Raw genomic sequence first — 19,318 nt, 5'->3', positions numbered from 1 at the left:
AAAGGTGACAGGAGAGCTGAGATGAGTACAAAGTTCCTTGCATGACAGCACACTTTTTTCTTAGTTTGGGCTCCACTAACACTGTCTACTGGCAGGTCGGCTGTATGTCTAGCAGTCATCAGGAATGCTGTTTGGCAGAGTCTGCTGGTAGTATCTTCTAAAGTATCAGTTCTTTTTCAAGATATTTGCTTTATTCGCACAATTCTCCATTGGGTTTATGTTTTCCAGACAAAGCCCTATTCTTGCAGTAGTGTTTTGGTTTGTTTCTTGTTGTTTGTTTTTTTTTTTTTTTTTTTTTTTTTTTTTTTTTTCTCATTCATTTATTTATTTGCACAATTTAGACTAGATGCTTTCTCTATCCAGGTTTGTGTTACTTCGTGAGACAGCCTTGGATCCACAATCCTCATGCCTGGTCTTTAAGTATGTCAAGTCCAGATGTGTTTCTCATGAAGGCCTTGGCAGTGAGCCTTGGATTTTGGTATACAGGGTAATCCCAGGCAAATAGCAACAGCTTGGGCACAAGTCATCTGCATGGTATGTGAGCATGGTATTTGCCTATTATTTGAGTGTATGGCAAACCTGTGTGGATTATCTGTATGTGCATGACAAATTCAGCACTATTCATGCAAGTTTCATTTACTGAGATATCTTTAGCGTCACTTGCAGACATCTGTGGGATTCCCTAGCATGTAGAAAGCTGTATTTGAGTCTCTGCACATCCTACCTGAATATTAGAAGCTTATAATACAGCTATTGGGAGCACAGAGGATAAGAGCGGAGGCCTTAAGAATATAGACTCAGGGTGATGCAAGGACCCCAAGGATAAAAACACAAAGTGTGAATAGGCAATTACAAAAATACAAATATTAGATTTTAAAACTGCCTAGAATTTGCATCCCAGATAGGCAAAAATTATGAAGAAAGTTTCTAGGCCCAGTTAGATGGATAATCATCTCAGAGTCACTAACAGTGAGAAGGCTGTATCATACATAAAGTTGTGTCTTAGATATGAAATCATGAGAATTTCCATAATAGAACAACTAGCAAAAACATCTTGAAATACGTTTGTATTTAAATTAGAGAGCAAGGAAGGGAATTTTTGAACTGTTACAGGGTGTGGATGGAATAAAGATTAAGAAGCTTTAAACCTTATTTCCAAAATGCATTACTTCATTTACAGTAGTATTGAACACAAGGATAAATGAGGATGGATAGAGAATAGGAAACATACCAATTATAAAGCAAAAAAAAAATTTGAATTTTATATGCTATCATCAGAAGAAATGACTAATCTTTATTTCAGAATTCTGAAAGCACATATAAAATTATAAACCTGTATGCAAGTATTTTAAATACATCTGTCAAACTTAGTGTGGAACTGTGTGTCTAGAAAATAGGAAATATTTTATTTGAGAACAGAGGACAAAGTAATCTTGCTGAACTGAACATTGATAACATTCAGAGCTTTAGAACAAATTCCGAAGGAGAATATAATTACAGAGAAATAAATGAAACCTGAAATATAACTAAATAAGGTTTTACCACGGTAGTTCACACAACGAAACTGATGATTCTTTGATTAAAAAATTTATGCCTAGGCAAGGAAACAGTGGTAGAATAAGAACCAAGAACCAAGTGAATTTTAACTGAACACTTAATGCAATGCCATGATGGAAATCCTCAACTCAGCTGGAAAAGATTAATGTTACTAGGGGAAAAAAAAAAAAAATTAGTCATGCAAGCAGTTTACACACATATGAGTAAGAAGTAGTGTTCGAGATCAAAGTTCCTCTTAGAGCAATTTTTTTTGTAATGACTTTGAAGAAAAAATGTAGGAATGTGGAAATGTCAGGAGGCATCACCAACAACTAAGTTGGTCAAAATATCACGTAGAGAAGGAAATAATGAATTGGAGAAGTAGGATTAGAGAAATGGCATGAAACAAGCTTCTGCAGACTTCAAGCTCATACACTTCAAAAGTAATGATGCTACAAGCTGAAAGTTGGTGAAAACAACAAAAGGGGAATAATTTGGGGTAGTATAAACCTTTGATGAGGAGTTGGTGGTGTTGCATTTAGACAAGCCAAATCCTGGTAGGTGTCTCTGGTCAAAGTAAGGAGTCATGAATGCATTATGAGAATATGAGAGGTGATGAGATTGCACCTGCAAAACTACATGTAATTTTTGTCACCTTTGAGGAGTGAGCAATACTTAACTTAGGAAAGCTGTTCTTTCTAAATTGTGACTTCCTACACATTTTGCTAACTGTACAAGCTAACAACAAGTGAAATTCACTGTTGGGCAGGTGAATCATAATCCTTGCATCTCATTTTTATGCTCAGAATAGGATTGGTGGAGGATGGGCTTGATTTCCAACTCAGTAAAGCACCAAAAATCATAGAAATTTATGTTAACTTTAGATGTATTGCCAATCTTACTACTTTGTGAGTCTTAAAATCACTTCTAAAAACATTTAGGCTGTGTCTAGGATTGTGCCTTTGCCTTGACAAGGAAACTCCTGGCTTATGCACCAGAGTTATTCAAGTAAAGTGGGAAATTGCTGGGAACAAGGTCTCACCCAGATTCCTGGAACAGATTTGTGGTCTTATTCAGTCTTCTCTTTGCTGTATGGAGTTTTCCCTTGCTACAGCAAAATTGCATGGTCCTCAATTAAGGATCATGCAAATTCTCAGATTTCTGTAAGATACTATCCAAGTATCAAGAATTTAAAAGTTTGAAGCAGAATGGACGTGGAAGGTTAATGAAGATTTGCAAAATTAAAAGAAAAAAGGAAGTGTAAAAGTTCTGGATGGAATATGTATTATCATGCTTTAGGATCTAGAACAGTAACATAAAGCTCAGAAATTAACAGGTGCTACAGAAATGGCGCCAGGACTGTACTTTCAGTTGCTTGTCAGGGACACCATGTGAACAAACTTTCATGTCCTATCCTTCTCTACTAGAAGGACAGAAACTTTAAATACAGACCTTTAGGATTCTTGTATTTGAGTAGTCTCATGATCTTCATCTCTTGGTATTGCCTGAGGCCTGTGAGTAGCATTCTATATTCATGTTGCTTTTGCATATTTCTTTATTTAAAAACAACGAAAACGAAAAACAAGCTTCATTACTGATGTGAAAAGTCATGCATGCTTGTGCAATAAGAGTGCGGAAATATTTTTGATTTTTGTATTGTCTTGCAACTTCAGTATATGTCTTCCGCATAAGCCCCTTCCTCCTTTCCTAACTGGATTTTCTTTGAGAGTCTATTGTCTTTTAAAAAACACAGAATCAGATAAAAAATACAAAAAGAGAGTGAATCCTTATTAATTCAAACTAAGGGTATCATCTTCACCCTGTGAAAGATTGCTACCAAAGAACAGTATATAGAATTACACAGTTCCCAGAGAAGTGAAACAATAGCTGGTGACTCTGAAAGTGGCCATCTTAGTCCCATCTGCTCTTTGTCCTTGCATCTGCAGCTGCTCTGGAGAAGAAAGCACTGTCCAAATGCAATGTGAGTACCTCTGGAGAAAAGTTAGACGACCTATGAAAACACCGTCAATTATTTAAGCTGGCAACAAAATATTTTTAACTGATTTGTATGAAAGGAATAAAAACAAATGCAAACCTCAAGCATAGAACTGAAGGAGGCTCGAAGTCCATCTTCGTTGATGAGTAGGACAGTGGAATTGAATGCAACCCTCAACAAGTTTGCTGACAATGCCAAGCTGAGTGGTGTAGTTAGCACAATGGAAAGAAGGGATGGCATTCAGAGGAACCTTGACAGGTTTCTGAGATGGACCCATAAAACAACATGCAGTTCAGCAAGGCCAAATGCAAAGTCCTGAACGTGGTAGGGACAATCCCAAGTACAAATACAGGCCAGGTGATCTTTGGATAGAGAAACCCTGAGGAGAAAAGCTTGTGATTGTTGGTGAATGAGATGCTGGACATGTGCTGGCAAGGTGTGCCTGCAGCTCAGAAAGCCAACTGTATCTTGTACCAAAAGAAGCATGACCGGGAGGACAAGGGAGGTAATTGTCCCTCCCTGCTCTGGTCTTGTGAGACCCCACTGCAGTACTGCATTCAGGTCTGAGATCCCAGGACAAGGACATAGACCTATTGGAGTGGTGTCCGGAAGAGGGCTGTGAAGATGATCAGAAAGATGAAGCACCTACTTTATGATGACAGGATGAGAAAGCTGGAGTTATTCAGCATGGAGAAGGCTCCAGGGAGACCTCACTGCAGCCTTATGTTACCTAATGGGACTTACAGTAATATGGTGAGGGGGGCTTTTTTCACTAGGTCCTGTAGCAGTAGGACAAGGCATAACAGCTATAAACTAGAAGAAGGTAGATTTAGATTAAACTTTAGGAAGAAGATCTTTACTGAGAGGGTGGTGAGGCACTGGAACAGGTTGCCCAGAGAAGCTGTGAATGCCCCATGTCTGCAGGTGTTTGAGGCCAAGCTCGATGTGGCCATGAGCAACGTTTTCCAGTGGGAAGCATCCCTGCCCATGGCTGACATTGGAAATACATGGTCTTCAAGGTCCATTCCAAACCATTCCATGACTAGTACCATCCTGACCCCAGCTGTTGTGGATATCTGCCATATTGCCCGCTGCTTTGCCTTGAGAATAGTTGGTCTGAAGCAGTCACTTTGAAACCACTTCCATCTCTGCTGATGGTCGCTGAGAAATCATCTTTTGGCTGGTACCCACAGCCTCTGCCAAATATTACGGCAATCAACATAGGCATCTTCCAGCATGTGGGAAAAGGGCTGTTCTTGAGGAAAGCAAACAGATGATTGTGCCTTTAAATGCTTCTTCTCGCAATGAGCATTTTGAATGGACACATAGATAGAGGAGGGCAGTTAAGATGATTAAAGAGCTGAAGCATCTCTTCTATGAAGACAAGCCAAGCTGGAGCTATTCAACTTGGAGAATTCTCCAGGGAGACAATATAACAGGTTTTCAGTATCAAAGGATGGTCAGTATGAAAGATGGAGAGGGACTCTCTATAAGTCAGGGTAGTGATAGAACAACAGGAACCAGCTTTAAATTAAAATAAGGTTGTTTTAGATTAGATATTAGGAAAATATTAGGATGGTGGTGAGGCACAGGAACAATTTGTGCAGATAAGCGGTGGATTCCTCATCCCTGAAACTGTTCAAGATCAGGTTGGATGGGGCTTTGGGCAAGCTGATGCTCCATGCCCGTGGCAGGTAGGTTTGACTAGATGGCCTTTAAGGTCCCTTCAACCCAAGCCATTCTATGCTTCTGTCCAGGTTTCAGCTGGAACAGAGTTGATATTCTTCAGGGTGTCTAGTATGATGCTATGTTTTTGCCTCATGATGTGGAACAATACAGCAGAGGAAGTTTTGGACAAAGGGAAGAAAATAATCCAAATTCTTCTGAAAGCCAGTTTTGCAATAAAGTGAAGTAAGGTCAAGGGATACGCACACTAAATCCAGTTCTTAGGAATGAAATGGCAAGATGTACATAGTCAGATCGCTATAGGTGTGATGAACAAAATCACTGCTTTGCCCACACCAACTAGAAAAAAGTAACACAAGCTTTCTTAGGTGTTTTGGGTTTTTGCATATTCTGAATTACAGTCTGACTGTAAACCCTCTCTTATCAAGTGACTCAGAAAAAGAACAATTTCACGTTGGACCTTCAGCAACAACAATCATTTTAATAAATTAAACGGTTAGCAGTAGCCCTTGGCCAGTCCAGGTATGACAAGATGTAAGAAACACAGACAGAGAGAATGGACCCACCCAGAGCTTCTTGCAGAAAGCCTCAAGGGAGACTCCAGGTTGACCCTTAGGGCTGTGGAGTTGGGGATACAGGGAAACTGAGGTCCACGAGACTCCAAATGAAAAAGAGATTGGCAGCATATGAAGGGCTTCAAGCTGCTTTGGAAGTGGTTGGTACTGAAGCACAACCACATACTCAAGAGTCATGCCACTGAAGAACATAAAAATAACCAGCAGCTGGATCAGATTGCTAGGATTGAAGTGGCTCTGATAGATCAGGACTGACAATGTCAGGGTGAATTATTTCTGACTTGATGGATCCATGACATCTTAGGCCATCAAGGAAGAGAAGCAACCAATAGATGTACTTGGGATCAAGGGGTGGACCCTACTGCACAAGTTGTCTATGAATGTGAAACTTGCACAGCGGTTAAGCAAGCCAAATGGATATAGCCTCTTTGGTATGGATGACAATGGCTGAAATACAAATAAGGGGAGGTCTAGTAGCTTGATTAAATTACACTCCCACAAAGTTGGCATGGCAAATGCCATGTGCTTACAATGGTGGAAGGAACCACCAGATGGCTGGAAACATATCCCATGCTCCATCCCACTCCCAAAAGTACTATCCTGGGCCTTGATAAACAAGATACCCCAGAAAGAATTGAGTCAGATAATGGGATTTCCAAAACAACCTCATAAACACATGGGCCATAAAGCATGTCATTAAGAGGTTATATCACATCCCCTGTTATGCACCAGTCTCTGGGAAAATTGAAAAATACATTGGACTGTTAAAGACTGCAGTGAGAGCAATGGGTCCTGGGACATTCAAACATTGGGGCACACATTTAGCTAAAGCCACCTGGTTAGTTAACATCCATACATCTGCCAGCTAGTCCTGCCCGATCAAACCTCTTGTGTATTGTAGAAGAAGATAAAGTCCCCATAGTGCACATGAAAAACATGCTGGGCAAGACAGTCTGGGTTATTCCTGCCTCAGGCAAAAGCAAGTCTTTTTGGGGGCTGTTTATGCTCAAGGATCTGGGTGCATTTGGTGTATAACGTGGAAAGATGGAGACTTCCAATTTGTACCTCAAGGTGTTCTCTAGGTGAGAACAGACAATAATTTGAATCATATGATGTTAATTGCTACATAAAAACGTTTGTCATTTTTACTGTGGTTGCTATATGCCTTATCAATGGTATTACAGTAAAAATCACACAAATTAAAGAATGAAATCAGAACCGGCTTCAGCATGCAGCAATTGAACATGGTGCATCATCCCTTCTGCCCTGAAGAACTGTTATGACAAATCGTAGAGTTGTAGAATCCTTAGAGTTGGAAGAGACCTCTGAGGGCCATCTAGTCCAACTAGGTAACCTGATCCAGTGCCTCACCACCCTTACTGTAAAAGATTTTTTCCTTATATCTAACGAAAATCTACCTTTGAAGCCATTTCCCCTTGTTCTGTCATCACAGATTCTACAAAAAATTCTGTCCCTTTCTTTTAGCTCCTCTTTAAATACTGGAAGTCTGTTATCAGGTCACCTCGCAGCCTTCTCTTCTGCATGCTGAGCCCCAGTTCACTCAGCCTGTCCTCATAGCAGAGGTGTTTCATTCTGTGAATCGTTTTTTTTGTGGCCGTTCACTGGACAGGCTCCAACAGGTCTATGTCCCTCCTGTACTGAGGACTCCATATCTGGATGCAGTACTTCAGGCGAGGGCTCTAGCCACACCACCCAAGCTGCAGATAGCAGCTCAACACCCTCCCAGCTTGGTGTCATTCTGCAAACTTACTGAAGGTGCACTCAATCCCTTCGTCAAAATAATTAATAAAGATGTTAAATAGAAGCAGCCCCAGTACAGAGCCCTGGGAGATATCACTCGTGACTGGCTGCCAACTTAGATTTAACTCCACTGTCCACAATTCTTTGGGTCTGGCCATCCAGACAGTATTTCACCCAGTGGAGCGTATACCCATCCAGACTGTGGACAACCAGCTTCTCCACAAGGATGTTGTCGGGGACAGTGTCAAAGGCTTTACTGAAGTCCAGGAGGACCTCATTGACAGCCTTACCTTCTTCCACTAAGCAGGAAGATTGGGTGGAGAACAGCTTGAGAGCAGCCCTGACGAGAAGGATTTGGGAGTGCTGATTGATGAGAGATTCAACATGAGCCAGCTTACAGCTCAGAAGGCCAACTGTATCCTGTGTCGCATCAAGAGAAGTGTGACCAGCAGATAGAGAGAGGTGACTGCCTCTCTACTCTGCTCTCATAACACCCCACCTGGAGCACTGCATCCAGTTCTGGAGCCCCCAACACAAGAAGGACATGAAGTTGTTGGAACAGGTCCAGAAGAGGGCCACAAAGATTATCAGAGGGCTGAAGTACCTCTCCTACAAGAACATGCTGAGAGAGTTGGGGCTTTTCAGACTGGAGAAGACTCCAAGAAGACCTTGTAGCGGCCTTCCATTACCTGAAGGGGGCATACAGGAAAGCTGGGAAGGAACTTTTTATAAGGGCAGGTAGCAACAGAACAAGGGGAAATGGTTTTAAATTGAAAGAGGGTAGATTTTAACTTGATATTAGGAAGAAATTCTTTACTGTGAGGGTAGTGACACACTGGACCAAGTTGCCTAGTAGGGCTGTGAATAGCCTGTCCCCAGAAGCATTCAAGGCCAGGTGCAATGGGACTTTGAGCAACCTAGTCTAGAGGGATGTATACCTGCCTGTTGCAGGCGGTTTGGAACTAGATGATCTTAATGGTCCCTTCCAACCCAAACCATTCTAAGATTCTGTGATGTAAATTATATGGAATAAAGAGTAGATATCCTGATTTCAGCTGGAACAGAGTTCATTTTCTTCATAATGTCTAATATAATGCTTTAGGAGAAAAAAAAAACAAACAATGTTGATAACACACTGCTGAGAAGTTCTGTACAGAGCCAAGGAGGTTTCAGTTTTTCAGCTTCTCATACTGTCTTGCCAGCTAGGGAGCTGAGGGATACAAGGATCTGGGAGGGGACAAAACCAGAACAGCTTACCTAAACTGGTTGAAGAGATATTCCATTCCATATGACATCATGTAACAAAAGGGGTGTGCACTGCTGTATGAGTAGCAAGGGCAGTCAGAGGAGGTTTAGATTTTCCTGTGGGACAGTCTTACAGTGAATGGCAGAGAGAGTAAGAAGCAGCACTCCCTGTTAAAGAATTCCTTTGCATCTTTCTTCTAAGTCCCATTATATATTAGAAGTCTGCTATCAGGTCTCCCTTTCCTCCCTATAGCAGAGTCTTCTCTTCTCTTGACTAAATAAGCCTTTCTCATGCCCTAAGATGGACATCATTCATACTGCTGCTCAAATATCATTCTTTAATGTCACTATTTCCAGACGCTTCTAGAAAAAGTCACTTAATTTTTTGTTTATTTTTCCTAGAATTTTTTTGGCCCTGAGATAGGGATGAAGGTTTTAGTTGCTTTTATTTGCTTGTTTAGTTTTGTTTCATTTTAAGATATTTGTTTTTAGAAAAGCACAAGAACGGTATAGATTTCCTTGATTGTCCTTTGCCAGTAGCAGCCATGCTCTTGCCTTTGATGCTGTACAAATCACAGGATCACAGAACTGTAGAAGTTGAAAAGAATCTCTAGAGATCATCAAGTCCATCCCCCATGCTTGAACAGGTTCCCAACAGCAGGTTACTCAGGAGGGTGCTCATGTCAGTCTTTCATATCTCCAGAGACAGATACTACACAACCTCTTTGAGCAGCCTGTTCCAGTGGTCTGCCACTCTGAAAATGAAGTTTTTCCCTGCATTAATATGGAACTTCCTGCGATCCAGTTTCTGCCTGTTGCCCTTGTTCAACTGTTTGCTCGCCACTGAAGATTCTACTTCCATCATCTTGACTCCCATGCTTTATGTGTTTGTAGACAGAGATGTGAGCTCCTCTCAGCCTTATCTTCTACAGGCTGAAGAGACCCAGGTCTCTCAACTTTTCCTCAAACAGGAGATGCTTCAGGCCCTTAATCACTTCTATCGCTCTCTTTCTAGAAGATTCCAGTCATTTGGAGAGTCCAAAATTGGACACATTATTACCAGGACAGAACAGAGGATGAGAATCACTTCTCTCGACCTGCTGGCCACATTCTTTTTAACCCAGAATACTATTGATCTTCCTGGCCACAAGGGCACACCTGTTGTTCACCAGGACACCCAGCTCCTTCTCTGCAGAACTCCTCTCCAGTTGTCAGCTCCTAACCTGTACTGATGCATTATTCCTCCCCAGATGCAAGACTCTGTACTTGCTCTTGTTGAACCTCATCAGGTTCCTCTCTACTCAACTGTCTAGTCTGTCCAGGTTTTGCTGAACAGCAGCACAGCCTTCTGTTGTGTCAGGTACTCCCTCCAGCTTTGCATGATAGCAAACTTTCTGAAGATGTTCTCTATCACTTCTTCTAGGCCATTGCTGAAAATGTTGAACAAGACTGGACCCAGCATCAATCCCTGGAGCATACCTCTAGTTACAGGCCTCCAACTGGACTCTGTGCTACTGATCACAACCCTCTGGGCTTTATCAGTCAGCCAGCTCTCAATCCATCTATTCTATCCCTCATTTTCTAAGCTTACCTACAATGATGTTATGAGAAGCAGTGTCAAAAGCCTTGCTGAAGTCCAGGTACGCAACATCCACTGCTCTCTCCTCACATACCTAGCTGGTCATGACATCATAGGAGGATATTAGTTTAGTAAAGCATGATTTTTCCCTTGTTGAATCCACGCTGGCTACTACTGATAACCTTTTTTTCTTCTACTAGCTTGGAGATGATGTTCAGAATAAACTGGTCCATCTCCTTTACTGGTGGTGGAGGTGAGGCTGTCTGGCTTTCCTCCAGTCCTCAGGCACCTCTTCCATTCTCCATGACCTTTCATAGATTAGATAGAGAGTGGTTCAGAAGTCACTTCTGCCAGCTCCTTCAGCTGTAGTGATTGCATCCTGCTGGGGTCCATGAATTTGTGTGTTGAGTTTACCTACATGATATCTGATCAAGTCCTCCTCAATCAAGGCGAAGTCTTCCTGTCACCAGACTTTCTCTCTAGTCTCCAGGGCCTGGGATTCTCAAAGGTCAGTCTTAACAGCAAAGACTGAAGCAAAAAAGGCATTCATTAGCACTGCATTCTCAGTGTCCTGTTACTAGGGTACCCACCTCATTCAGCTGTGGACTCGCATTTTCCGTAGTCTTCATTTTGCTACTGACATACTCTAAGAAGCCTTTCATGTTTTCCCTGACCTCCCTGACCAGATTTAATTCCAAGTGGGCCTTATCTTTCCTTGTTGCATCCCTGCATACCCTGACAACGTTTCTGTACTCATCCCAATTGGCTAGAATCCTTTTCCACATTTCCTAAACTTTCTTCGTCTGTTTGAGATTTTTAATGAGCTCCTTGCAAATCCATGTGGGTCTCCTGCCAGCTTTGCCTGATTTCTTACTCTTAGGGGTGCACCGATCTTGAGATTGGAAGAAGTGGTGCTTGAATGTCAAGCAGCTGTCTTGAGCTCCCCTACATTCCAGTGATCTAATCCATGGGATGCATCCAAGTCAGAGGTCAGACCTTCCATGTTAACAAACACATCCCTAGTCTGTTCCCCCACTACCTGTGTCAAGAAGTTGTCATCCACACATTCCAGGCATCTCCAAGTCTGTTTCTTCTATGCTGCATGATTGCTCTGCAACATGCTTCTTTTTATTTTCCCGTGCACAGCTTGAGTGTGCTTAAAAGGTCCCAAGTCAGTACTGAGATTTTAAATGCGGTAAACTAAGTGATAATACTGATTTTTGTATAATGCCTTGACATCTATGAAGTTTCGCATATGCTTCAATCCATACTGCATATTTCTATTGTGCTTCTTCCTCCTTTTATGTCCATAGATCTAATATTATAGCAATGGGAGAAGGGAATTTCGGAGAAGAGAGAACTCCAACTACCTGATTTCTCCCACTGAAGTCCACTATCTTCATACCACCAAATGCAGCAGTACAAAGTGGTACTTAGTAAGTAGTATGATGTTTCTCTTGGCAATGAAACCAAGGAAGATGCGAAAGATGCTACTAATGGCTTTGACTAACACTGACTGTACTGTACAAAGAACCATAGATTATCCATGGTGAGGGAGAATTGCAAGGAAATAGTCTGTCAGACCCAAGAGCACTAAGTCATTTTGAAGATCTCTGTTAGGTCTTTGTAGGCCTGGGGATCATCATGGGAAATAAATGTTCTGCAATGTATTTAATCCATGATGTGCCTGTTGCAAAACAAAGCCTGAGTACAGCAATACAAATGGGGTTAGAATATAGCAGTAATATAAATAGCAGCAACAGTAATTTGCCCAATCCTAAGACCTTGAAGCCAAAATCACTTTTCCTAGCAAGACTGAACTGCTAGACCAGTAGTTTTCCATTGCTATTTTGAAAAAGCAGATGCCAGTAGATGTGACAATCCCTTCAAAGTCTGTTTAGACCTATTAAGGCTTTGTTTTTCTCATCATATTTCACCTAGTTTTCACATGTGTGGTGTATGAAACAGCCAGAAATCCTCAATTTTTAAAGCTGAGAATCACAGAGGATAGTAGGACACACATTTTCAGGAACAAGTAGCACTGTTTGTTCATGCAAGTTCTTCTGGAACTGTGGGCCCAAATGAACAACACAAAATCGGCCATTTCTAGAGAAAGAAATATTTATTGGTGCTTTTATTTAATAGTCACTATAATAGTCGCCACAATGCATTGTTATAAATATTTATAAATATTCTGTGGGATGTGAGACCCACTCAAATAAATAAATAAATATTGTAATATTTAAAAAGTAATGCTTTCTAACTAGCTGGTGATGGCCAGCATCTCCATTGAAAAAATAATTCTCCTGACACTTTTGATAAAGTTCTTTATAGTTGGAAATGTGTTTTTGATGCAAAATTTACTGTGCATTCATTCAACACACAAGGATTAAATCTCTGAGCAACATTTCTTGTCTTCTTATGCACTGATATAGAGATAGTATAGAGTTTCAACCTTAGAGATTTTTGTCATCGAAGCTTAATATGGATTGAGACAGAACTTTTCATGATTCAAACTTCTGTAGGTCTGTTGACTTTGTGTCCTAGAGAACTCTGTGGAGCACAGAAAAAAATTATGCTTGTGTAACTGCAGTAGAAAGTTCTCAAGGAGAGAAAGCCAACACTGGTAAAGGAATTAAATAAAATTATTAAACTAGAACATAAAATCATGTTTTCCCACTGTGTAGGCAACAAGGTAAAAATTCTTGTGGTATTTTGAATTAGCAAGCAAACACATAGCTATCCCCCTGACCTGCAATTCCCAAATCCATTAGAATAACTTTTTTTCCTTTAAAAACTAATTATAAACATGATAACAATAAATACTTTGTGAGACATAACACCTGGTCCAATCCTAATCCTGTATGAATTAAGAACTGCACTATCTGGCAAAACCTTTGTAGCAGCAGAATCAGATAGTGTGATTATTCTAATGTAACTACTTGGAGGTTGTAGATGAAAAGATATTTTATGTGTGTATATTTATATATGTATGTGTAGATTATTTAAAATGCTGTCAGCAGGACAGACCCTGCAGTGAATGTTCAGCAACTTCCAAGAAGACAACACAGTGGGCCTTACTTTTGATATTGTAACACTATTCTAACTTTAGTGGCTTCAGTGAATTACTTCACTAAATAGTAGGAAGACTAGAATCTAGCCTGACATCTTATGTGCTATTTCTATGAAAAAGGATGTATGAAACATATCATTTTCAGACTGGTGTCAGGTTGTTAAATATGCTATTAAATAAAATGGAAGAAAGTGCCATTTTATTCAATAGCACCAAAAATACAAAGACGTTTTCACATATCTGCCATGCTGGAATTTTCTCCATCTGTTGATTTCTAACACTATTGATTTCTGCTGAAGTATATCAAGAACTTTTTCAGAATTACATATATTTAAAGGTCCAGGAATATATGACTACAAGCAGATGAAATAAAGGAGAAGTGCTAAATATGTATACAATATTCAGAATCCTCTATGTAGCTCCATTAAAACCAGTGAAGCTTTACTAAATTTAACCATTTTTCACCTAGATTACAAAGAAAAACTCAACTCTGCATATATCTTGTCTTAAAGATTGGTATACTTCACATGTATACATGGAATTTATATTTTGGTAACTAACTTACCCATGACATATGTCAATCTACATGCCTAGATTTTGTCAACATTTAGAAATCTGATAATATTAAAGTCATTTTACTCTTTCAGACATAAAGCATCTGATGTCTGCTTAGAATTAGATAAAAACTTTGATGTCAAACTTAGATGCTCCTTTTCTAAATACATGCCTAATTTTTTACTCATTAGATGTAAGTCTGCATTAACCATTAATAATTTGCCTATGAGGCATAATCCGGGGGGATTTTTTTCTCTTGGAGAATTCAGCACTGGGCAAAATAAACTAGCCTATTTGGCATACTACTGATCCTGGTACTTCTCTCTGGGTTAGAAACATGCACAACTAATGAATGTTTCTATACTGCATTTCCATATTGTGTTGCTATCTCTCTATTCACTTAATTATGTGAATAGAGAGATGTGACAGAAAACTTGAGAGAATGGTGAGACTCAACTTCTCTTTTTCCAAACCTCAGTTTGGATTCAATAGGTGTCAGAAATGACTGTCTACACAAGGCCATTTGATCCCTGTCAGCTACTCCAGTTTTCTTTGTGCACTGCTTTTTTTGACAGCAGAGTGGTCACTTTTTGACTCCTAAGGGCACGAAAAGGGACTGAAGCTCCAATCTCAACACCTAAAAATATATATAGCAAGTTTTATATGATGATATAACACACTGTTGGTCAGTTAGTCTGTTGTACTTGCGAGTGAGCTAGTAAGAAGATTTTCTGCCTCTGCTAGAGTTTCAAATCCTCCAGGGCTCAAGTCTTCTTCCAGACACATCAGTAACATAACACTAGTTTGTCATTACATTCAAGTGAATTCTGTTTTCCACTTATGCATACCAAAGGTATTTCAGACCGTAAAATATTCGGTTTCTATTATTCATTTTGAAAAAAATTGTCCTTCCAGTAAAGCAGAGTGCAACACCCTTTTTCAGTAAACTGTCATGCATAAGGACAAAATTTGAAATAATTCTTTTTTTCCAATGTCCTTCAGGTTTCTAGCAGCCACCCTGAGGGTTAGGAATTGGATTGAGTGTTTTAGGCACTTCTGTCTATTATATTCATTCATGTCATCAATTTTCAAGTGGTTGCCATTATCTTGTAATGTAAAATCGAGGACTAGCATACCTCCTGGCACCCATCATAGCATGTGGGTCATCTGGGTTGACCACATCATTCTGATTGACTCTCATGGGTTCTCTGGGCACATGGGAAAAGTCCATTTGCAGTTGCAGCTGAGACCCTAATGCAGAGACCTTCCTCTGTGGGACTAGGATCTGGTGAGGATCCATTGGATCAACATCTACACTTCTAGTGTTTCTGTGGGGTTCAGGTGTGTTGAATCGAAACAAAGGGATTTCATTTCTCCTGGACAAAAACTGGGAGTACGGTGGTGGATTCATACCAGGGAAGAAAACTTGCTTAGTTCTGCCTAAGCTAACCAGAAAATTGTGCTTGGGAGATTGGTACACATCATATCCATTTTCCAGTGTTCTTTGGTTGAACACGCAGTCCTCTTGGCTGAAATAATGCTTAGAGAAGAAAAGAAAAAAAAAGACAAATGTCAACAGAGGGATTTGGTGAAAGACAAGCACCTGCTAAAGAGGAAAAGACAGACAAGATCCTGCAAAAGGTGTTTTCCAATCTTCCAGGTCTGCAACTCGGACAACTCATGTTAATCCAATATGGAATTTTCAACAGAGGTGTTATTGAACCAACACTGCTTTCAACAGAGGGCTACATTGTTTGAGCTACTGTGAATCTATACTACAGCAAGATTACAAGATCTCATTGAATCTCTTTCTGCTTTCATATATTCTAGCAGGAACTCAGATGAGCTCTTTATCAGCTCTACAATTCATTACAGTCAAAGATGAGAGAAAGTTTAACCTAAGTGGCAGGTTCTCAGCTTGCCAAAATCTACTTCCTTCTGCTGTAGTTGTACAGATTTTCCCTAGCCGAGGAAATGAGTGGTATGTAGCAGACTGTGCCTGGGCCTGTTATCTATAAAGGTAACTCACCGATCCAAAAATGTCTCCTTTCATGTCCATGCATAGGTAGCGTCCACTCTTCACACCTGTGATTATAACACAGCCAGCATCCTCAGACTTGATCATTAGGGCACCTGTTTGAGAAAGCAAATATGTCAAATCCAGGATCCCATTTGACACCACACTCTTGCCTTACTGATCCACACACTGACTAGAAATGTCCTTTGATGGATTTGAACCCATCTTCTATGTCATTTAGGACTATTGTGCATCCTAGATCAGGTTCAGCGTGGCTTTGTTTAATCCTTGGAAAGTTCCTAGAATGGAGATGCTGCTACATCTCTTGATGCCTTGTTCCAGTGCTGGACTAACATTCCAAACAAATTTTTTTTTCTAACATCTTAATTGAAGAGCCAAGCCCCACTCTGGGCCAATTTTTCCTTTGTTCCCTGGCCATGACCAGAGGGAGTTTGATTGCCTCATCTTTATGACTGCCTGTAGCAACTGCCCTGTGATATTCACTTTAAACTACTTTTTACTACATTAAATAAACTTAGCTCCCTCAACCTTTTCCAAAATTGTTTGTGTTCAAGGCCACTGACTACCCGGAAAACTCTCTTCTAGAACAGTTCCAAATTCTCCACATCCATCTCAAACAGAGTTTTTTATAGTACTCCAAGACCAGGTTTATTGGTGCTAAGTAAAAGCTGAAAAGTAATTTCCTTGATCTGCTGACCACCGGAGATGGCTTGCCATCTTCTTAAAGAGTGAGCGTCCCCTGTAACCCTTAGTCCCTACCCAGGAGGGCTGCACACATCCAGTCTCTTCCCAGCCTGAGCAGCACTTTGGACTTTCTATTTACTTGGAATCTCAGTGGTACTGGTAGTGTGGTGACCTGGCAGAAATTCAGTCACCCTCCCTTTCATGACCCCATTAACTGTTTGATTTCAACCCCTCCTGTGAACATTCCAAATATATGTGGATTTTTTTCATGACAGATATGGCAAAACATGATTTTTTACTGACTGTTTTCTCTTTCGGATCTCTCTGATTATTGCCCAATGTGCCTAAAAACAAGTTTCATAAAACCCTTAGATATACAGGAAAAATAACATTAAGACAGAGCAGACATTCCTACAAGTGTTTCATCAGTAATTCCTTAAAAGAGAAATGGGGGAACTGGATTATTTTTTCTCTTTGATAAACTAAACTTCTAAAATTGTCTTTTGTTCCTTATATTATTTTGCACAAGTATCACAAAATGTGCTTATTAAATATAATTGCGTGGATGAAGGACCTGTTATGCAGTAGTAATAAAAATGACTTTATGATGCACAGTTACTTGTGTGCATAGCTACTGCTAAAAGATAAGTAATTTTGGAATCCTATCTAAGAACTCTGTGTCCTAAAAAAATGACTTCGACAAAACCAAACCAAACTACACCATTTTATTTTTATTTTATTTTTTACTATTATTATTTTAGCTAGCTAATATTTTCAGGCAGTATCCAGCAAAGAATTCCTGAATTTTCCATGAAAATAAACTATGATAGAACCTTCTAGTTACAAAAGAGAACAATTACTTCTGATGAACTCCAGAGGCTTAGCACTTCATTTATTACAGTCTGGATTTCACAGTTTTCCCCCATTTTATCAACTGTTGCATGCTTAATTACCCACATTCTATGCACAATGGATTTTCTGCCATGCATCAGCATTAAATACACATATCTAAAGTTTCTCTTATAAACCAATTTTCAATAAAGAGTGGTACTGATACACTTGGAAGAAAATGACCTAATTTTAGTAGTTAGAATATCTCCACCCCAAAATGTTTTACGGCCATAATCAGGTTTTCACAACTGCTGTGGTGATTTTTTTCAGTGCAAATCTATCACTGCAGTGGAAAGCAGCTCTTTGGGATATGTCATCATCAACTACTAATAAAAAATTCCACGAGAAACTGTGGTTAAAATCATGAAATGAAGGATAATTCAGGTAATTTTTGCTTGCAGAGCATCACAGGAAACACACAACTTTAGTTATCTTCAACAAAGATAGATATTCCTCACCTGTTATATTTCTTTGAAGCAAATTATTTGTTAAACAAAATGAGTGTTATAACTATGTATGTTTTTGATTCCATAGCTCTGCTCCTCTGTTTGCTTTCCATCCAAGAAGATGGAATTTTCTACAGGTAGTGAGAAAGCAAAACTCTTGTTAGCCCTCCCCTGCTCCCATGAAGACAGAGGGTCTATAATCAGTTACTTACTGTAAATGGTTTGGTAAGGAACACCATTGATGTGGCCATCAGCATTGATTTGGAGATGGAAGCTGTTCCTCTCTGTAGAAGTGTACAAGTGCATCAGCTGATCTCCATTCCCCCAGCTGGGATTCAGCAGTGGAGAGGAGTTGGGGAAGCCGACTGCAGCCTTCAGGATACAGAGCACAAGTAGCATGTACTCCAGGCAGCTGCAGGGACCGGTGTGTGGCATCGTTCTCAGCTCTTAGTGGCTGTTCAGTATCTGAAACTTGATACTCCTTTGTGCTTCTCACTTTCCCTTGTTTGTCTCTGTCTGGAGCAAGAATCCTCAGATAAGTTCCCTTCTTTGCAGGGGCTTATGAAGAGCAGGAAAAGTGACATCACACAGGAAAAAAAAAAAACTTGTCCACATCCTTGATTTTTGTCAAAGCAACATTTTAAGTTTTCCACAACCTCAGGGGAAGGAAAGCACGTAGGATCTCTGGGCAAGGTGTAGGGGGAAAAAATATAAGGTTTCTAAAGACAGCTCATGAAAGCTAATCATATGTTCAAATGTTATCGACAAACTTGTGACATCTTAAAGTTTCCCATGCCTCTACTGTTAAATCCAGAAAGAGCAATCCACTGTAATTTCTGTGAAGAAAATGACCTGTTAAATTTATCTTTTTTTTCTTCTCAGATTTAGATTTCTACCTCCCCTCTTCATTTCTAAATTGCATTCTGATTTTTTGAAAATAGCAAATTAAAGCCAAAAACACAAATAAAAAAAAAAAAAAATCACAGATATATCACAATCTGTGAATAAGTTGTTCTGGGTCTGATTCCTTCATTACCGTGTGAGTTTAGCTGTGAGTTTGTTGGACTGATACCTGTGTTGCCTCATTTAAGAAAGTGAAACTTGATGTGCACACATCTCACTCCAACTAAGCTCTCCCTCTTATTTCTCTTGTTTGAATCACTTAAATAATTTGGAGTTGACCAAATAGCTGAAGATCAGCTGCAGAACACTTAGAATCTGTAAGTTTGTTCCCTTGTTGCGTGTTTTGTTAG

The 19,318-nt window shown here is 39.9% G+C and overlaps 1 protein-coding gene across 1 annotated transcript; it reads right to left on the bottom strand.

Moving 5' to 3' along the window:
• Window positions 1–15,055: 15,055 nt before the first annotated feature.
• On the bottom strand, window positions 15,056–18,671 carry FGF23 (fibroblast growth factor 23). Its single transcript, XM_031606212.2, has 3 exons — window positions 18,278–18,671; window positions 16,036–16,139; window positions 15,056–15,546 (listed from the first exon to the last, which is right to left on the bottom strand). Exons 1-3 carry the CDS (start codon window positions 18,498–18,500, stop codon window positions 15,109–15,111), a joined length of 765 nt encoding a protein of 254 aa, XP_031462072.1. The 5' UTR covers window positions 18,501–18,671; the 3' UTR covers window positions 15,056–15,108.
• Between the last annotated feature and the right edge of the window lie 647 nt (window positions 18,672–19,318).

The sequence above is a fragment of the Phasianus colchicus genome, chromosome 1, assembly GCF_987193195.1.
Source record: "Phasianus colchicus chromosome 1, bPhaCol1.hap1.1, whole genome shotgun sequence".
Taxonomy (NCBI): domain Eukaryota; kingdom Metazoa; phylum Chordata; class Aves; order Galliformes; family Phasianidae; genus Phasianus; species Phasianus colchicus.
Note: the sequence above shows the minus strand (reverse complement) of the source record. Positions and strands in the feature narration are given on the sequence as shown.